Raw genomic sequence first — 17691 nt, 5'->3', positions numbered from 1 at the left:
GTTTAGTTTTAAAAGGTAGGAGGCCATATTCAGGGAGGGGGGTCAAGGATTTCCAGGCCGTGTTTGATGCAAACGGTCTTCCTAACAGCAGAGTTTTCCAGGCAGATGGTTTAACACGGGTCCGAGTTCAGGAAGTTGTAAACGGGAGACTCCTGGCTATCGGCATGTGTGGCGGCCATGCCCAAGCAGTTAAATATGGAGGAACCGCGTTGAGGCAGAGTTTCTACAGCAATCACCCCAATGCAGCTGGAGATGGATGCGTCACTGCATCAGAACCCAGGGGTCTGAAGCGCCAAGCCACTCGTGCACAAGGCCAAAAAGAAGGTCTCGTCAAGCCTCCACAGCGTGGGTGGGGTGGCTGTCTTTTCCAGGGGAACAGCACTTTGACATTCTGGACAGATGCGTTGTAATGCCATAACCCAACTTTCACCTAAAGCTAGTTAAAGTTAGCAGTATTCCGTTTCTCCCCCCCTTCCACCACATTATTGATGTGCCTTTGAAATAGTTTGTGATGGGAAATGTTCCTGGAACATAATGTCCACATTAGCATGTTTTAGGGGAAAGAGATTCATCAAGTAATAAAATAAATCTGGATTCAGATTCTTTAAGGATGGCAAGTTGCTTGTTTGAAGCCAATAACCTACACCTTAGTATAAGTTGCTGCTATTGAGGAGACTTGCCTTGGGGAAGAAACGTGGCCAAACGCTTCCGACATATTGCACACATACAATCCTCGTAAATGGTCAGAACAGCAGTAGAGAATTTCAGCATTTTATTTGTGACAACAATGGTCAGCAAGACATGCAAGTGCCAGCAATCACAAGTAGTCATCAATAGCCACTCCCATCGAGCGCCACAGCCCGGCTCCTGTGCCTCCTGACGGCAATGGCAGCAGACAGGAGAGCAATGACGGCTGTGGCAATGACGAGGAGAAAGGACAGAGTCCCAGCCGAGGCCCACGATGAGGAGGGCGCCTCCAGCCACAGCAGAGCAGCGTCGTTAACAGGCGCTTCTTCAAAGAGCACGGGGCCCTGCAGCGACACCACGTGCTTTCCTACCACGCTGGAAGCGTCAGAGATGGCGTTGCGCTCTGGAACAAGAACAGAAAGCGGTTGAGGACCACTGGCCCATACAAAAGGACACTAAAGGATTCAGGTCCCAGAAAAATAAAACGAGTAGGTCATTAAGGCATGCCACGGCTTGTCAAAAACTAGTCTGCAAAGTCACAGCAAATGTGCTCTAAATAGAAACGATAACATAGCAACATTACCACCAACATGAAAACCCCTTTGTCAGCTGGGTAAATAAGCGCAAGATATTCAAGAGGTCGCGGTGGTGCTCACGGTAGCGCCTGGTCTGTCCACACTGCCGATTGCACTCGGTGAGGAAGTTGGGGCTGGAGCTGTCGCACACCACGATAGAGCAGTGCAGGTAAACCTGTGGCAGACAGAATGCATCGCTCCAGTAAGCAAAGCATTCCATGTTTTACGTAGTCTTTTGTGCCCTCTCCAGTTGGACACAGTACACGTCATCCCTCCATGGGGACTTGGTTTTTAATGGCGGAAAGAATCAGGCACTCACGAGGTCACGGGTGGTGCTGCGGTCAGAGTTCATGAAGGCGAAGGCCTGGAGTGCCAGACGCTTGTAGTGAGAAGGCAGTGGCAGGTCCGCCACACCAGGGAAGGACACACTGCAACAAGGAGACTGCACGGGGCAGCTGCACAGGAAAAGTGCCGTTTACCCTCAATTCAAAGCAAGTGTTATATGCATCGGATTGAATGCACGTATCTTTATTTAAATCTGCATGCACGGATGAAGGCCAGCTTTAGCCAAGACATGCTCACGATCAGCAAGGCAGCCCAAATGCCAACAGGCAGTGCATTTGTGCAATGCAACCATCACTACATGTAGTCGGCCTTGTACAAATCACCAGCTCTGGGAGGCAGAGGGTGGCTGTGTTAACATCCAGAACATCAACCCAAGGAGCAGTGGCCATCGACATTTTGGATGGCACTGCAATCTTGCTTAAACTCCAGAAACTGATCGTACCCATTTACACGAACTGTTGTCATTGATAAAGGGACGTAATTGTACAACTTTGCACTATGAGACCTCCTTTACCAGTGGCAAAATATGGTAATAGGTTTTTACCCTTTCAACTGGTACAAAAACAGACACCTTTATACAAGGCATCATGTTCGCAATAACCACACCACAAGTCAAAATGCAAACAAAAAGAAACAACTCTGATGATGATGACCAGTTGAAGGGGTAAAAAGCTATTACTATATTTTGCCACTGGCAAGCGAGGTCTCGGTGTAAATGTTTACCGAGCTCTCAACTCTGATAGTGCGCCGTCTTTGAGTTGTACGCCTTTTGGCGTCATCTGGTCCAACACCAATGGAGACTAGGCTCTAAGAAAATCCGTCTCGAGTGTGGACCTATCAACTTCAAGGACAGTGCATACCATTATCATCAGAGTGGTTTATTTTTGTTAGCATTTTGACCGCTTGTGTTGTGGTTATTACAAACATGCCTTGTCTAAAAAGGTGTCAGTTTTTGTACCAGTTGAAACGGTAAAAACCTATTACACCACAACGGCTTACGTGGGGGAAGAAAAATAAACAACAAATGCCTCAAACCAGGTTGCCTCTGCAGGCCGTGCTGTGGCAGTGAGGGTTTATTGAGCACTACCCCGCCCAGCCTCACCCATCCACCACAAGCTTCCACTGCGTGGGGTCTGTGGCTTCGGCAGTGGGCGTGGCCCAGCAGTCCTTCAGGAAGAGCACCAGCGTGGGGTCAGTGCGGTGCAGCAGTGACGTCTGCACGTAGAGCGGCGTTCCCAGAAGCGTTACCAGCGGGTACTGCCAGGGCTGGTACGGCGTGGTGTAGGAGTTGTCTGGCAGCGTGCAGACATGGTTCACAAGGCATGTGGATTAGTGGTGTAAAGGTCCTGTTTAGAGCACATTGGATAAGGCAAAGCACAAACCCCCCCAAAACGTGCGCATTACTTTTGAATTGAACTAATGCACATCAACATGTTCCTGGCATAAAAACCGTGGCTTATATTTCATGTGTACTTTCAGAATAAAACGGTGACCCTCACTTACATACGGTGTATACAACGGCAGCTCTAAATTTCTGTAGATGTTGTAAGGGTTTCACACCGAGGGGTGGGAATCGGGTGCTAGCAGTTGGCAAAGCGCTAGTCCCATTTTTAGCCAATTGGTAACCAATGAAGCGGTTGATAAATTCGGTCAAGCAAATGTGACCTGACAAATGAGGTTAAGAAAGCCAGTCCAATTTTCCTGTAAACAATGCCCTCAAGGAGACCGTTTTGATTGATGGGTTGTGCAAAAAGACACATTTGGTAGGGGCAGTGTCATCCCATTCAATGTCAGCCCCACACCAACAACAGTTTCAGCTAATAGCTGCTAGATGATTCAAAACCTCAGCAGAAATTAGCATTTGAAGTTACACATCGTACCATGGAGAATATGCAAGTCGTTCTAGTTCCCTTATGGCTAATTATGAACTCTGGCAGGTTCACAAAACTGGCAGCACAGCCTAGTACGCCATGCGTTTGTTGAAGTGGTTTGCAGTTTAAACAAGTAGCCATGACGATTAATGTTACGATTTTTGAATGCAGCCTGCATCACGGGAAATTAAACCAGGGTTGAGCTGCTATCTCGGAAATCGATAAAATAAGCATGACTTTCAGCTGGCTTCGAGCCAGAGCTAATACAGAGAATACAGACAAGTCTGCCCTGGGCAGAGCAACATCACAACCAGTGTTCCCCTAAAGTGCCATTTGTCCGCTCAGAGCTGCACAGGGTGTGGTGGGAGGGCAGTACTCACCAGTGAAGACCTGGAGCAGCAGGGAGAGGGGCCCAGTGGCCGTGGCTGGAGGTGGCGGTGGGAGAGTGCTCACCTGCACTCCAAGCTGCAGGTCTCCACTTCCAAGGAAGCGGCATTGAAGAACCATCCTGGTAAACAGACACCCATCAAAAAGACAAGCACAACGCCCTCACGGCAGCAAGAGATTGCAGGAGCCACACAGCAGACTGACAGGGTGCTTTGCAGACGTACCAGTCAAGGGACCACTTTGGTTAATACTATATTCCTACTACTTCAGGCGATGTTAAAAAGATCATGTGATGAAGAAGAGACGCCCCTGTGCGTTGAAGGTCCCAATTTGAAAATTGAATCGTTGAATATGGAGGTACAGATTGGTCATGGTTCTGCAGGGATATGCTGCAACTATTTAATGTTGCAGGGACAGTGGATATTGATGGGGGTGGGTCTCCTGTGCAAGACTCGTGCTTAACTCTCATGAGCACAGCACGTGCAGAGGGGTGGTGGCAGTTCTTACTTGTACGTGGACGACTTGGTGATGGCGACGTTTCCATCGACGCAGAGCTCCCGCTCGGAGACCAACATTAACTCGTACACGAGCTCCTGCCCACTCCACTGGTCACAACAAAAAGTAGTTTACACAACGATACTTCCATTGAGTGCTCAAGCAGATAACTGGTAATGGCAAAGATTCCAAATTGCTCAATTAGATTTTAGGATACCCAGAATTCTTCTTTGACACTCAATCAGTGACCACGCTGTTCTTTATCAACTCGTGCATGATTGTACTCGGGTAGTTGTACATCGTGAAGGGTCCGATGCAGCACTTCAACAAGGCCAAACAACAACCATCAGGATGGGGGCAGGGCAAAGTAGAGTCCAGTACCTGCACAGTGGCACCACACGCTGCCATGGGTACATCAAAGACTGCAAGGTCTTGAGACACCAGCACGGGACTGCACTGCGCACTGCTACTGCCAGTCAGGTGCACGGTGCTCAGGTCCAGCGGTGGAGATGTTAGGTTCCGAGACACAGGTACCACAAAGCGCCCATCTGTGGTGCACACTGGTGGGAGGGTAATGGGGAGTTCGGTGAATCACAGAAGATGCCCCATGTAGCCCGTGGTGATGCAACAAGTCCAGAAACTAGCACCACAGGATGCTACTGTGCCAACATAGAACCTCACAGCAAGAGCCTAGTTTAGGTAGTAAATTATGGAACCTCTGTTGAGTCAGCTATGTACCAGCTTCAGTGTAGAAGCAGCGGCGTACAGTGGGGTCGTAGCAGCAGCCACTCTGTGCACAGACGTCCGTGCTCGGGACACTCTGCACAGAGTTGCATGGGAAGTTCCTGCTCTGACCAGAGCACGTGGCGATCTCTAAAAACAGCAGGAGCACAACCGGTCATCGTACAAAACCCCACACGTACTTAAATGCAAGTCATCGTTTGAGCCACATGTCAAGTATGCGAATTCATGTTACTTGGCACATGACAAACTCACCCAGGCAATACACCCAATCTCAGAAGCGGAGCAGGGTTGAGTATACCGCAAAGATGGGCAAACACCGTGCTCACTGGCTGTAAAAGGCTATGGCAGTGCAGCACAATGTGTTGCATTGCAGGTCAGTGTCACTCAACCTTTGCCAACAAGGAGCGGCGTGGTGAAGCATGGTCAAATTAACCCTAAAGACCCAGGGCAGCACCAACCAGCAGTGCATTAGGAAAACGCGTTGATACGGTGCAACTATTGCAATCAGCTACTGGGGGACATTGCATCGGAAAATGATTCAAGCAGCAAGTTTGTCTAGTAAAAGCCAAGGGCATGAAACGCATTATTGCAAAAGCACCAAGAGAGATGATTTGGGTCGATTAAAAAAAGGCAGTCGTTGACTCAGCAGACCCATTCTAGAGCACCAAGTCATAGGTAGTGCAGTCTGTGGGTCCGATTAGCAGTGTCAAGTCAAAGGTACTCACCTCCAGCCCTCACCGATCTTAGGTTCTCAGGGCAGTCGATGGTGAAAGCCCAGACGAGCCCATTGAGCCCCTGCCGCATCTCCTGCAGCTCCACCTGGATCTTCCTCCTGCCATCCTGGTGAAAGTAGCAGCCCTCAAAATCGGACTCGGGGGCGAGTGCCCCAGGAAGGCTCAAAACAAAAAACAGCAGATTGTGCATTCTAAATGCTTGGGTGAGGCCAGGTTAATGACAAGTAAAACTCAATAGGAAACCCGCCACCACCTGCCACCCAAATTAAGACAGGCAGACCGCACGTGGGGGTTGTATGCCTGGATCCGAAATCACTTTCCCAGGTTTCCCCTTGTTATTGTACAACGGATGCTGCGCTCTACACGTGTAATACATTTTCCATATTGACCTTGCCACAAAACCTCCATTCCTCTTCCCACAAAACCACCGTACTCACAAATTCTCACCCTTTACACGGGCATCACGATCCCTGGGCAGATAGCCCATTGTGTCAACTACACATTTTATTATTAGTTTTCACTTTCATGGCGTATGCAAGTAACCTCAAGTAGTGCACATCTTTCTGGCACAAAGCTCGTATGTTGGTTAGGTCTGCCAACGTTACATTTTGTTGTCCTAGATAATACATGTACAATTACGCCTTGTGCAATATTTTTCTTACATCTATGTTGGTCTCTTACAAGCCAGCTTGGATAGTGACCTTCTGTATCAATACAGAGTGCTGATTATTCTACACCAAGCAAACTGCTCCGATTCCCATCTTTGCATCGAATAGTACTGCGAAAGCTGCATCCATTGGCAGGCGTGAAATGCATAAACCGAAAGCTTGTTTTGCAGTGTTGTGTGATGTAAACCGTTAACACATTGCTTCTATCAAGGTGAGAACTTTGGTTTATATGGACGTCTAGAGATGGCGAATGCGTTACCGTTAAGCACAGAAAGAGAACGATTATGCTAGAGATAAGACTGAGGAGACTGAGAATAAAGACAAACAAGCAATGCGAGTCAAGAAAGGGGACTTAGGAATGGCTGGAAGAGCAATGTAGTAACATGGCATACTACAGTGAACAAGAGCACAAATGCAAAGCGCAAACCAAGGTAAACCGATAAAAAACAAGGATGTAAGATCTTAATAACAAGACAGATGGAATGAGCATTGCATCGATTGTATAGGGATACCAGTCGAGAAAGAGCTGCTGTATAAACTAGAAACAAAGTCGCTACCAGCAAGGGGATGATCGAAATATTTTGTAGGAATAAATAGAAAAAACAAAAACCATCTGAAAACTAATTCCAGAGTGGATGGCATGAGCTAAAAAAAAAAAAATCTTGGAAGGAACTTTAAAAATAAATGTACGAGCTACGCAAACGTAGAGGGAAAAATACCGGGGTAGACAAAATCCAATTCGATTCTGGCCAGACAACATCGGTGGCACGCGATGGCTGATCGGTTATGGATTGCGAAACATCAATTTCGCTACTACCACAGCAGTCCCAGCAGGTACTAGCATCGACGCAAGTCAACGGTCTCCTCGTGTTCACCTCCACGCGCACGTGGCAGGCATCACCAGCAGCGGTGAAGTGGAGCGCAGCACCGTCCCTCGCGATGGAGAAGCCGCACTCCCCCTGCACAGACTCCACATCCACGGCCTCATTCCGCACCGCTGGCGACATCAAGCACAAAGTCATAAAAACATGCATCTGGATTGCGCACCACAAGTTAATGTGGGTAGCGTGACTGCAAGGAGAACAACAAAGTATGGCGTCAGCGTCAACGCGAATAGGAAGTCTCCACAGTACCAGGAACGTCTCTAGGACACAGGATCCTCAATACACTGTTGGAGTTACGGTACTCTCAAACCTGCACAACGACCTCGTCTAATAGCTGCGCGGCAGATTTAGCGACAAGAGCGTCCAAGTCGACAACGGAGGATTCCGGTGGGAAATGCAGACGATGCAAGTAGAGAACCAGAGTCTGACAGGAGTCACCAGGTTCAGCTTATAACAGAAGGTACCACCTTGCATGAAATGTTTTAATGAAAGGAAGAGCCCATTGCGTATGCAAGCAAAAAGTAGGCATCGATAAATAAGGGCTTCAACTGTTTAATAACACATGCACCATTGGAACCTCGCTTGCCAGTAGCAAAACATGATAATTGGCTCTAAGGAAAGCCGTCTCGGGTGTGGACCAATCAATTTCAAGGACAGTGCATACATTATCAGAGTTATGTTTTTGTTTGCATTCCGACTGCAGGTTTAGTGGTCAATGCAAACATGACTCCTTGTAAAAAAAGGTGTCAGTTTTGTTGCCAGATAAAAGGGTAAAAAACGAATTGTCAAAAACACACGCATTTATCCTATGGAAAATTAAGGGTTGATTGCCGGCTGCTGTATTAGACTAGTTGAAATGAACCCAATATAATATCATGCTTTGAACCCAAGATTCCTAAATTTCCCATAATTCATAAGAACTACATTTCATAACCCAGAGTGAACCAAAAAACCTAAAAAGCGACACCGAATAGCAAAAACTGCAGAGGTCAGAACGCATTGAAAACGAAGCAGTTGGGACCAAAACAAGTGGCCAGAGATTCTCAACCCTGAATCAAGTTGCTAGGATCCTTGAGAAGCTTCATATATGCAATCATACAATGGATCAAGATGATTAATTATGTCATCACGATTGAAGTGAAAGCTCGTGGACTCACTCCGTACAAAGACACGGTAATCACTGTCAGAGGAGCTGCGCCATCCCACAGAGAAACCCAGAGTGGAGGAGAGGCATTGCTTCAGCAGACCTGGGGGAGGCAGTTCAGAAGTTGAAACGTCAACATCAACTACACCTTCCGGAGTAATTAAAAAACAGCCCGCGACGGTTGGTGGGTGGGCGCACATCAGTCCCTTACCTTTTCTGTGCACACAAGTCTGCACGTGCACGACTCGCCAGTATGAACCTCATACCAGGGATCGTCAACCTGCAGCTTCGAAGCCACAGGTTGAAACATGGCTCTTGATATTTTGGTTGTAGACCCCCTGCATTAGACTCTTGAAATTGTAGTGGAAAGTTGCCAAGGTAGAGCCTGACAAATGCAAATTATCAACGCGATTGTACAGTTCGTTGTTACTACAATGGAAAGGAACAAGGCCATGATGATTTTGCCACGTGAGTGTTACGTATAGTCGTGTGCTGTCCAAGTTGTACAACTCACTATTTTAAGTACAGTTTCAAGAGCCGTACCAATCCGTCAAAAGCCATATTTTTCAAAAGGGTTATTATTGTAAAAAGAAACGTGCAAGGGAGTTCATGTCCCTGAACGCCCAGTTTCCATGCGCTGGAGGATTATTAATAATCCCCATGCCGGCCCCGTGCCCGGCAGCCATCACGTCGCGTCACGTGACTGCTGCAGCGCACAATAAAGGCACCCCCACCTCGTCCAGGCAGCGCTCTTGTGGGCAACTCATGTCGCCGGTAACACTTTTCCAGTTCACCTAGACGCCGCCCTTCTAGTCTTGCGCACGGCGGTGTCTGTACACACGATGTGGTATTGAGCGAATGCGCGATGTGGTTTTGTGGCGACAGAAGCAGCAGTGCCCCCTACCACTCGGCTCCCCCAGCGTCCGTGGTCCCAGCGACTGGCGATGCCTCGCGAGGACGGAGCCCAGGCAGAGGAAGCTGTGGGGAGCACGAGACACGTGACCGCCAAGACGAGAGAACACAGGGAAAGAGGCAAACACTGCCGTCGCCGCCCCCCCACCCCCAAAAAAAAAATTTAAGTGACCAGTAGCGATTTTAGGGAGCACCTGTTCAAGGCCAGCACAGTGCACGATGGAGTTGGTGTGAACAGCGCCACGCAATGCCACCTTTGGAACCCTTACCACCCACAAATGGTGTAAGCGAGACATTTCAGGACCGCACTTTCACATTTTTATCTCAATGCATTTCTCCATGCAGGTCAGTTACCCAGAGCGATATGGATACGCTCGCTCTTACAAACGTACACGTGACTTCATTATCAAGAAATGTTGAGTAACATCCCTGAACACCACTCAGCACGCTCCTCCGCCTCCTCACCTGGTCAGGAGCAGTAGAAGAACTCGCAGGGTCGCCATCGTAAAACAAATCGGCTGCGTCGCCTCCTTTAGGCCACGACCCCTTTTATATGGAGAGCCCTCAGCGATCCCGATCCAGATTGGATCAGATCCACCCACGCATTGTCTCATCAGCGAGATTGTATCAGACCAGATCCACTCACTGATTGTCTCATCAGTAGAGTTTGCTTGATCTCGGCATACGTGCATGGATTGGAGCAGCACCGCAATCACGCGGCACGTACGCAGGAGGATTTAATTGGCTCATTACTGAAACTGAATGAGGCCGGGCGCAGATAAAAGCCCCGAGTCGGGACAGTAGCTGCGTTGGCTCTGCTGGTGCCGTGCTAAGTCTCGGTTTTTGTTGTCCTTGCGATGGAGACCACGAGGGCTTTGTTTGCGGTCTTGGGGTTGTTATGTCTTGCCTCTGGTGAGTGCAGTTTGGTCAAAATATGCATTTATAAACTTGTTGTTTTGTTGTTCAATGCAACTACCGTGTTGACTGATGTCAACGCCATAATATACCCGCACTAACGATGGGTTTGGTAGTGTGGCGTGGTGGTTAATTCACTGTTCTATATACCTGAACGCGAATTTGCGTCCCGGTAATGTTAACATCGGCGACAAGTGTGTAGACCTGGGCTTTGCCCTAATTCCGCCCGTACTGATCCGTATGGTCAAACTGACGACCGCAATGTGCGAGACTTGATCCAGTAGTAGATTGCCAAAACGTATTCTTAACCTGTCGTAACGCGTGTATAAATTTATTGAGGTGCTACTGGGGAATTCGAACCCTAGCACTAGTAGCTCCGTGTGGATGATTGTGACTCGCGTCTCAGACTTTTTATGGCTTGATTGACCACCTGTGTCACTGTTTGGGTAACTCTCGCGTCTCGTCCCGTGCGGCACCGCCAGCTGCAGTGGCCACCTCCGCCACGGTGAGTGTGGTGTGTGACGAGGCGACGCTCACGCTGACCGTGAGCAGGGACCTGTTCGGCACGGGTCACCTGGCCCAGGCGAGTGACCTGTCCCTGGGAGTGCCAGCCTGCCCCATCACTGAGAGCGATGCCCTTGTTGGGACGGTGACGTTCCTCTACGCACTGGAAAGCTGTGGCAGCAGCATCCAGGTAACTGGCTGCTAATGCTGCTGTAACATAATCTGCGCAATCCAACTGCTTCATTTTTTGGCCGAGTTTAGATGCAGAAGAATTACAATTCCGCATTCGAGTCGAGCCAAACTTCTTCAATAACAGCGGGGTTTATCGCTTTGAAGTCTCCTTGGTATTTGTAGATCGGTCATTGCATTATTATGTTAACGTCCGTTCTGGTTGACCAGTAGTACATTAGAGCATTTTTATTCTTCCATAATAGATCGGGCATCTGCCATAGTTTGTGTGGGTGTGGTTTTTGTGGTGGACAGGAGCTAGGTGAATTATTTAAACCATGGAACTGCTGCATTGGGTCTTCCACCAAGGTGTTTGAGCTTTTTTTTTACTTCCACTAGTATTGCATTAGATTAAAAAAAACCCACGTCTTCCACCTCTCCTTAGATGAGTGCAGAGCTGCTTTCTTACGAGAACTACCTCTACTACCGCCCCACGTCCAACACGGGCATTATCCGCACAAACTACGTCGCCGTGCCGGTCGTTTGCCGCTATCCCAGGCGAGTTCACCAGCAGTCTCTTGTTGACATTTGCTTCATTTTGAAGTCCAGCTAAACTGCTTGCAATTCTACCACTGTCTTTACAAACTACGTGCCGTTTCGTGTGCTTTAACTTTGCGAGGCCTGAATTGCAATGAATCCAAATTAACAGCGAGTTAAGCTTCCGATGGAAGGTCTCCCTGTGCTGTCTGTCGTGGGGGTTTTTGGTGCCAACTTTACGGATGGGTTCACATCAAGCTCCTGTGGCGTGGCCTGCCTCAAACCTCCTGCCTTGCAAGTGTCCACGCCTGAAGTGGTGCATGCCTTGCATACTGTGAACCACGGTCCCCTTAATTATACTCCATTGCACCAAGTCTCCTACTTAATCTTATTTGGTCCTCGTCGGATATAAGTCTTGCACGTTGTGATGTTAAATATACTCTGAAAATATGGTTATGTATCTCTTCGCTTGTCTACTCCTTGTAAGATTGTTAACAGCATTGCAATAAGAATCTGGTCACAATTAGTGCTGTCGAGCATCGCCCACCTCTGCTCGTTTGTCGAGAATGTGTGCCTGATCTCCTCCTCACTGCAGGAAGGGGAACGTGTCTAGCAATGCCATCAAACCCACATGGATCCCCTTCAGCAGCGCCAAGGTTATGCAGCAGCAGCTGAGCTTCACGCTGAGGCTCATGACCGGTCAGTGGTGATGTGAGGACGTTGATTGCCTATTGTGCACATGGCTACTACCAGGATGGCAGTTTAGACTATAAACCCTTCAAGATGTTTGCTTGGTATTGAAGAATAGGCCAGATATATGCCCGAGGTCCCTAAACTTTATCTGAGTTTTGAGAATAGGTTTTCCCCTGTTTGGCAAACCCCAAACTGAAACCTTTTTTTACAAGGAATCATGTCTGCATTAACCAGAATCCTTGGTCAGAATGCAAACAAAAACTCTAATATATGCATTGTCTTTGAAACTGGTCCACACCAGACGGCTTTCTTTAGAGTTTTTTTTGCATTCCGACCACAAATAGTGTGGTTAATGCACAAGATTCCTTGTAAAAGTTTTCAGTTTGGTGTTTTAACATCTAAACACCTGTTGCCAGAACAAAGTTAAACCAATTCTCATATTTTGGTACTGGCAAAGGAGGTCCCATGATTTATCTGGGATTCTTCCACAAGCAGTGGCGTGATCAAGCACTTTCCTGGCTTTGTCTTTAGTCTGCACTCGGCCTTGGCAATTGTGTTTTGAAGTTGTCTAATTGGTTTCTTTTTTATGAAGACGACTGGAGTGTGGCGCGACCTTCCACCGTATACCAGCTGGGCCAGACTCTGCATGTCGAGGCGAGCGTGCAGGCACTGAACCACGTTCCACTCCGGATCTTCGTGGTCAGCTGCTTTGCAACCCCGGTTCCGGACAGGAACTCTCCCCTCAGCTACCAAATAATTTCTAACTCTGGGTGAGATTTCGCTCTCCTAATCCCACCTGATGAATGTGTATGCTCCTTGTAAAGGTGGCATTCCATTGCTTGAGTATATAACATCCTGACGTTGAAATGTCGCTGAATCTTGCTCTGATGGTTATGCCTGACCAGGTGTATAGTTGATGCTTTTTATCACGTAGTGTCTGTCCGTACACTACTGATGAGAGATGTGGTCAATGTGCGTTATTGGTGACTGCTTTGGTTTGCGGGTGGGAGGAGCCCCTTGTCCCTTAAGAGGTGGTCTTTGCGCACCCTCGGTGCAGTATTATACTTCTGCTGGCCTGCCCTATTTAAAGCCACGTGTCATACGTCTACGGTGTCTGTGCAGGTGTCTTGTGGATGGCAAAGTCTCGTATGATGCTCACCTTACTTCTGGCTTCCTGCTCCGACAAAGTGACAACGTCCTTCGCTTCTTCATAGATTCCTTCCGCTTCCTTGCGACGTTCACCAACAATGGCGATCAGGTGATTTATTGTCATGCAGGCCTCTATAGAAACCATCTTTAGCCACGTGATGGGCAGTGTGGTTGAGGTAAGAACCCATCTTCCTCTTCTCGGTCCAGGTTTTCGTCTTCTGCCAGCTGAAGGTTGCAGATGTTGCTACATCTCCAACGGCTGTCAATAAAGCTTGCACCTACAGTGCCTCGGCTGCATACAGGTTGGTCTGCTTCGTTGTATTGCTCAGCAATTTGTTTTTCAGTGTTCCATCCAATAGCTCAATCCATGCCTTGCATGCATGTGTGCTTAACCAATATCCCCCAAGACCTGACTTCGGTTTCTAGCTGCAACTGGTATTACAAAATTTCCTGTGCAGTTCCACGGGTCTGCGCTTGTTTAGATGTATTCAGGTGCTTATTGGTCATAGCCTCATGCACTGGTCTTGCGTTTTGCAACAAGTGTAAAAGCCTGCATACGACGTCCGTAATTCGTTTAAGCTCATTTTGAAAAGTCTGAGCCTGGTAGCCAGAGTTCAAATCTCACTCGTGGCTAAATTCAGGAGCATCAACTGAGCCGCGCCTTAGTATATTTTTCTCAAGCTGATCACCAGGGCTGGTGCATAACAGGACATTGAAGGTGGTGCTGGCCACGGACTGCCCCTTGATGCTACAAATAGTTTCAGTACTTTCCCTATAAAGCTCTGACTCTACAGGTCGGGTGCCATCATACAGTTAAACATAACTACGCCCAGAGTTGTATTCCTGGCCACTGCTCCCATCGAGTGTGGTATTGTCGCCATCGGTCTGGTCGAGCGTGGTGCTGGCCCTAAACGCGTTCTCAATCGTCACTTTAATCAAATGTGAACGGATACGAGTGAGCATTGCCTGTAACTACAGACGACGTTTGTGTGCAATGCAGGTGGGTCTCTGCTGATGGCTCCGACTCGGTATGCAGCTGCTGCGAGTCCACGTGCCCCAGTGGAAGAAGGCGCAGGGATGTGGCAGCAGTGACTGGTGAGTACATCCGTCGTAATCGGACATTTAGTCTTGTACAGGAGACCCTTGAATATCATGGGAGTGAAGTTCTTGGAAAGTGTCCAAAGCCAAACTGCGACATGCACGATGTAAGCCTTTCCTAAATAATGGTGTTAGGTGGCAATCAAAGGTGGGAGGCATCACGATTGAAATAAGTACTGTAATGTGCCAAGTAAACTAAACAGAAATGCTTTTGTGACTGCAGGGATTCATTCTTGGTTCTTTCAGTAAAGTTGCGTAGAAGGGAAATAATACAAATAACACGAATTCGCATGACGTTTCGATTGCAACACAAGGAAGCATCATTAGGTGTGTATGGGCTTATGCCTGGGCATTCGCCGCATTACAAATGTGGTTCTCTCACTCAGGACCGTCGTATGTGGTGGAAGATATGATGCTGGGCCCCATCGTGATTGCCAAGCCCTTCTCAGATGGTGCTGAGCCAAGCAGCCCTGCAAAACTGCAGCAGCCACGGGTTTCTACATCTGCATCCAAAGGTAATCCTGTCGGATTATTTCATGGCACATTTTTTTTTCCATTCTCGGGGTTAAAAGCTACTTCTCAAACTTCGATTCTGGCAAATAGGTCCCATGATGTATCTGCTCGCCCAGGGATATAAATGCTCTGATACATGGATTGTCGTTGTACTGTTTGCGTTTTTGGCGTTTTCTGGGATTGACTTGGACTAGGCCATAAACAAGGTTGTCTCTAGTGTAGATCAATCCGTTTCAAAGACGATACCTATATAAAAGGAGCATGTTCACCAAAAGTACATGTGGTTAATGCAGACTTGATTTCTTTGTAAAGGGTATCAATTTGGTATGAATATATTAACACCTGTTTTATTGCCAGAAAGAGTAAAACCTCTTTGCATACCATCTGATTCAATTAAGACTAAACCAGGACCTCCATGAGGCAATGAAGCTCTCAGGTTGACCTTGGATTGGCAGTCTGTAATACTTGATCTCTATACGGAACTTTGTGCAATTTGGGGAGGAAGAAATTTGTTTTTCCGAACTCTATCTTCTTCCCTTTTGAAAGGGCCTATGACATCCAACTACAACCCCCTTTCCCCAATAACTAGTTGAAAAGGTACAAAACACTGATATTACAGCAGTGCCCTAAAGGTATGCCGAAGATGTATTGCCATGCTCCAATGTCCTTTGGTCGTCGATGTAAATATGTTTAAGATGACAAACTGTTTAACAGACCTAATATGATATTTGTGATCGTTTTTAACAATATAAGTTGTGTGACATGCTAAATTAAACCCATCCACCAGTGTTAAATGGCAAACCTTGGTGAGTGACATATTTGAACAGCACGCCTTTCACACCTTGACCAAATACTTGGATAGGTCAAATGCTCCCAAAACCTCCGGCATGTGGAAACCCTAGCTTTATGGCTCCGCAGTTACCCACCAGCCCTTTCTCTCAATTGTTTTACAGGTGCTGCTCCCATCCTTGGTCTGGGAGTGGCTGCGCTGGTGATGGCTGTCGCAGCAAGTGCCACGGTGGCTGTGTTTGTTTCGAAGAGGCGTCGCACGACTCCTTCAAAGGGATTGGAAACGAGCTTCTGATCTTCAGTTGCTTTGCTTTACCTATGATAATAAAACTCTGGTGCATTACTTTTCTGGTCTTGTGGGGTTTTTGTTTGGTGTTGTGAGCACTGTGTAACCACCATCGCCCAGTTAATGAGGGCGAGTATGGAAACGATTAGGTGGTCTCCAGTTTATGCGTTGCAGGACTAGTGGGATCTACCTAATATAGGAAAATGTTTTTTAAACATTCCCAATTGTCCTAACTGGCAGTCTTCTTTGTCATGTGCAATGGAGCAGTTAAACAATTTAAGCTGACTGCTTTCCTATGCCTCTTTAATCTGCCATGAAAAATGGCCCCAGAATTTTTCAACGTGGACAGTAATTGGGCATTGTTGGTACATTATAAAGACGGGTAATGTGCAACAACCGTGCAAAAAAATAGGATCATTTAATACTGTACTTAAGCTGGTTGGAGTTTTACATGTGGCAATTGTTTCCAGAGTGCCCACAGCCTTAAATGAAAATATTTATTCATCCTAGGGACGTGAGCTCTGAAACTCTGTCCATTGGATGCATGTCAAAGTTACACCAACCAACAATAACAACTGGGAGTGCATAGTATCTTAAAGGTACCTTCATTGCACTATACAAAGTATATCTGGGTGGGGAGGGGCTGGTCACCCTGTGGTGCCCTTATAAAGCTGAACGTTTAACCTACTCACGCCGGCTTGTGCCCACCCTCAGTCGGCCATATTTGTGGAATACACCACGCCACCGTTGACCCTGGCCATTGATCGAGCAACCCAACGTTCCTACCAGCTCCCTATGCAGGAATGTGTTAATGTCTAATTTACAACGTCAAGGTTCCAACGCTGTGCTGCAAAGGCTTTGTTACATGCAGGCGTGTAAGTACAACTACTTCGTTTCATTATTAACATACATGTTTTGAACGATTGAGAACCACATGGGTGCAAGGCTGCAGAAAGGGTTAACCAATGGTTAGGTGAATTTTATTAGGTTTCTTCATTAAAATGGGGTTAACTCGTAATTTGCAGATTTACCAATGAGTATTGTGGCTGAATGTGACCAAATATTTCTCTTGCATCAAGTGACTGTCGAAAAAAGTTATTGCCTGGCTGGTTATTTTTAAATCCTTTATATCAAGTTCGCTTGCTTGCGACCGTGCAAATCTTTCGGTCGTTTTTTAACCCACTTCCCGTGATCCAATCGAGCTGACATTTTGCACACAGACTCGTTGTGCGTGACAATTTATTTTCGTGAGAAAAATTTCCATAACTTTAAACTTTTTAGGAAAAAAATATTTAATTACCAATTGCTTAATGGTGGCAGGCAATCATCTGACCCATAGGTGGCAGCCATCTCAAGCCAGAGGACGAGAGGACTCTAGCCGCCACGCATATAAAGGATTTATAGTGAAAAACTTTGTTTTTACGGGTTAATTTTTTACCAAACGAGGGCCTGATGGAGCACAGCTCTGTAACCGTATCATGTCCTGGAGAACGGTCCCAACGCAACTGGACCATGTACAGGGGTGCTGCTGTCTGAACCACGTGAGGATACCACGTCGGGGGGGGGGGGGGGGGGGCAGTGAGGGAGATGGAC

General features: G+C 47.4%; 2 protein-coding genes across 2 annotated transcripts; one reads left to right on the top strand and one right to left on the bottom strand.

The window, feature by feature from the left end:
* Positions 1-830: 830 nt before the first annotated feature.
* LOC144953097 (zona pellucida sperm-binding protein 4-like) lies at positions 831-9949 on the bottom strand. The gene is made up of 13 exons (XM_078883627.1): positions 9912-9949; positions 9439-9512; positions 8548-8637; positions 7382-7503; positions 5830-5944; positions 5099-5233; positions 4742-4920; positions 4373-4470; positions 3859-3986; positions 2710-2899; positions 1582-1717; positions 1344-1437; positions 831-1090 (listed from the first exon to the last, which is right to left on the bottom strand). Exons 1-13 carry the CDS (start codon positions 9947-9949, stop codon positions 831-833), a joined length of 1659 nt encoding a protein of 552 aa, XP_078739753.1.
* Positions 9950-10303: 354 nt separating this feature from the next.
* Positions 10304-16107, top strand: LOC144953101 (zona pellucida sperm-binding protein 3-like). Its single transcript, XM_078883634.1, has 10 exons — positions 10304-10358; positions 10844-11055; positions 11479-11595; positions 12170-12269; positions 12856-13033; positions 13386-13521; positions 13620-13714; positions 14413-14507; positions 14897-15025; positions 15977-16107. The coding sequence occupies exons 1-10, from the start codon at positions 10304-10306 to the stop codon at positions 16105-16107; spliced, it is 1248 nt and encodes a 415-aa protein (XP_078739760.1).
* Positions 16108-17691: the final 1584 nt, after the last annotated feature.

Source organism: Lampetra fluviatilis, chromosome 72, assembly GCF_964198595.1.
Source record: "Lampetra fluviatilis chromosome 72, kcLamFluv1.1, whole genome shotgun sequence".
NCBI lineage: Eukaryota > Metazoa > Chordata > Hyperoartia > Petromyzontiformes > Petromyzontidae > Lampetra > Lampetra fluviatilis.
Note: the sequence above shows the minus strand (reverse complement) of the source record. Positions and strands in the feature narration are given on the sequence as shown.

Excerpts from the sequence above, each read along its gene's own strand:
- LOC144953097 (XM_078883627.1), bottom strand. The coding sequence starts at position 9,949 with ATGGCGACCCTGCGAGTTCTTCTACTGCTCCTGACCAG. Across the intron at positions 5,234-5,829 it reads AAGATCGGTGAGGGCTGGAG|AGATCGCCACGTGCTCTGGT; the intron begins GTGAGTACCTTT and ends TGCTGTTTTTAG. Across the intron at positions 2,900-3,858 it reads GCTGCTCCAGGTCTTCACTG|ACAACTCCTACACCACGCCG; the intron begins GTGAGTACTGCC and ends GCACGCTGCCAG.
- LOC144953101 (XM_078883634.1), top strand. The coding sequence starts at position 10,304 with ATGGAGACCACGAGGGCTTTGTTTGCGGTCTTGGGGTTGTTATGTCTT. Across the intron at positions 11,056-11,478 it reads GCTGTGGCAGCAGCATCCAG|ATGAGTGCAGAGCTGCTTTC; the intron begins GTAACTGGCTGC and ends ACCTCTCCTTAG. Across the intron at positions 13,715-14,412 it reads AGTGCCTCGGCTGCATACAG|GTGGGTCTCTGCTGATGGCT; the intron begins GTTGGTCTGCTT and ends TGTGCAATGCAG.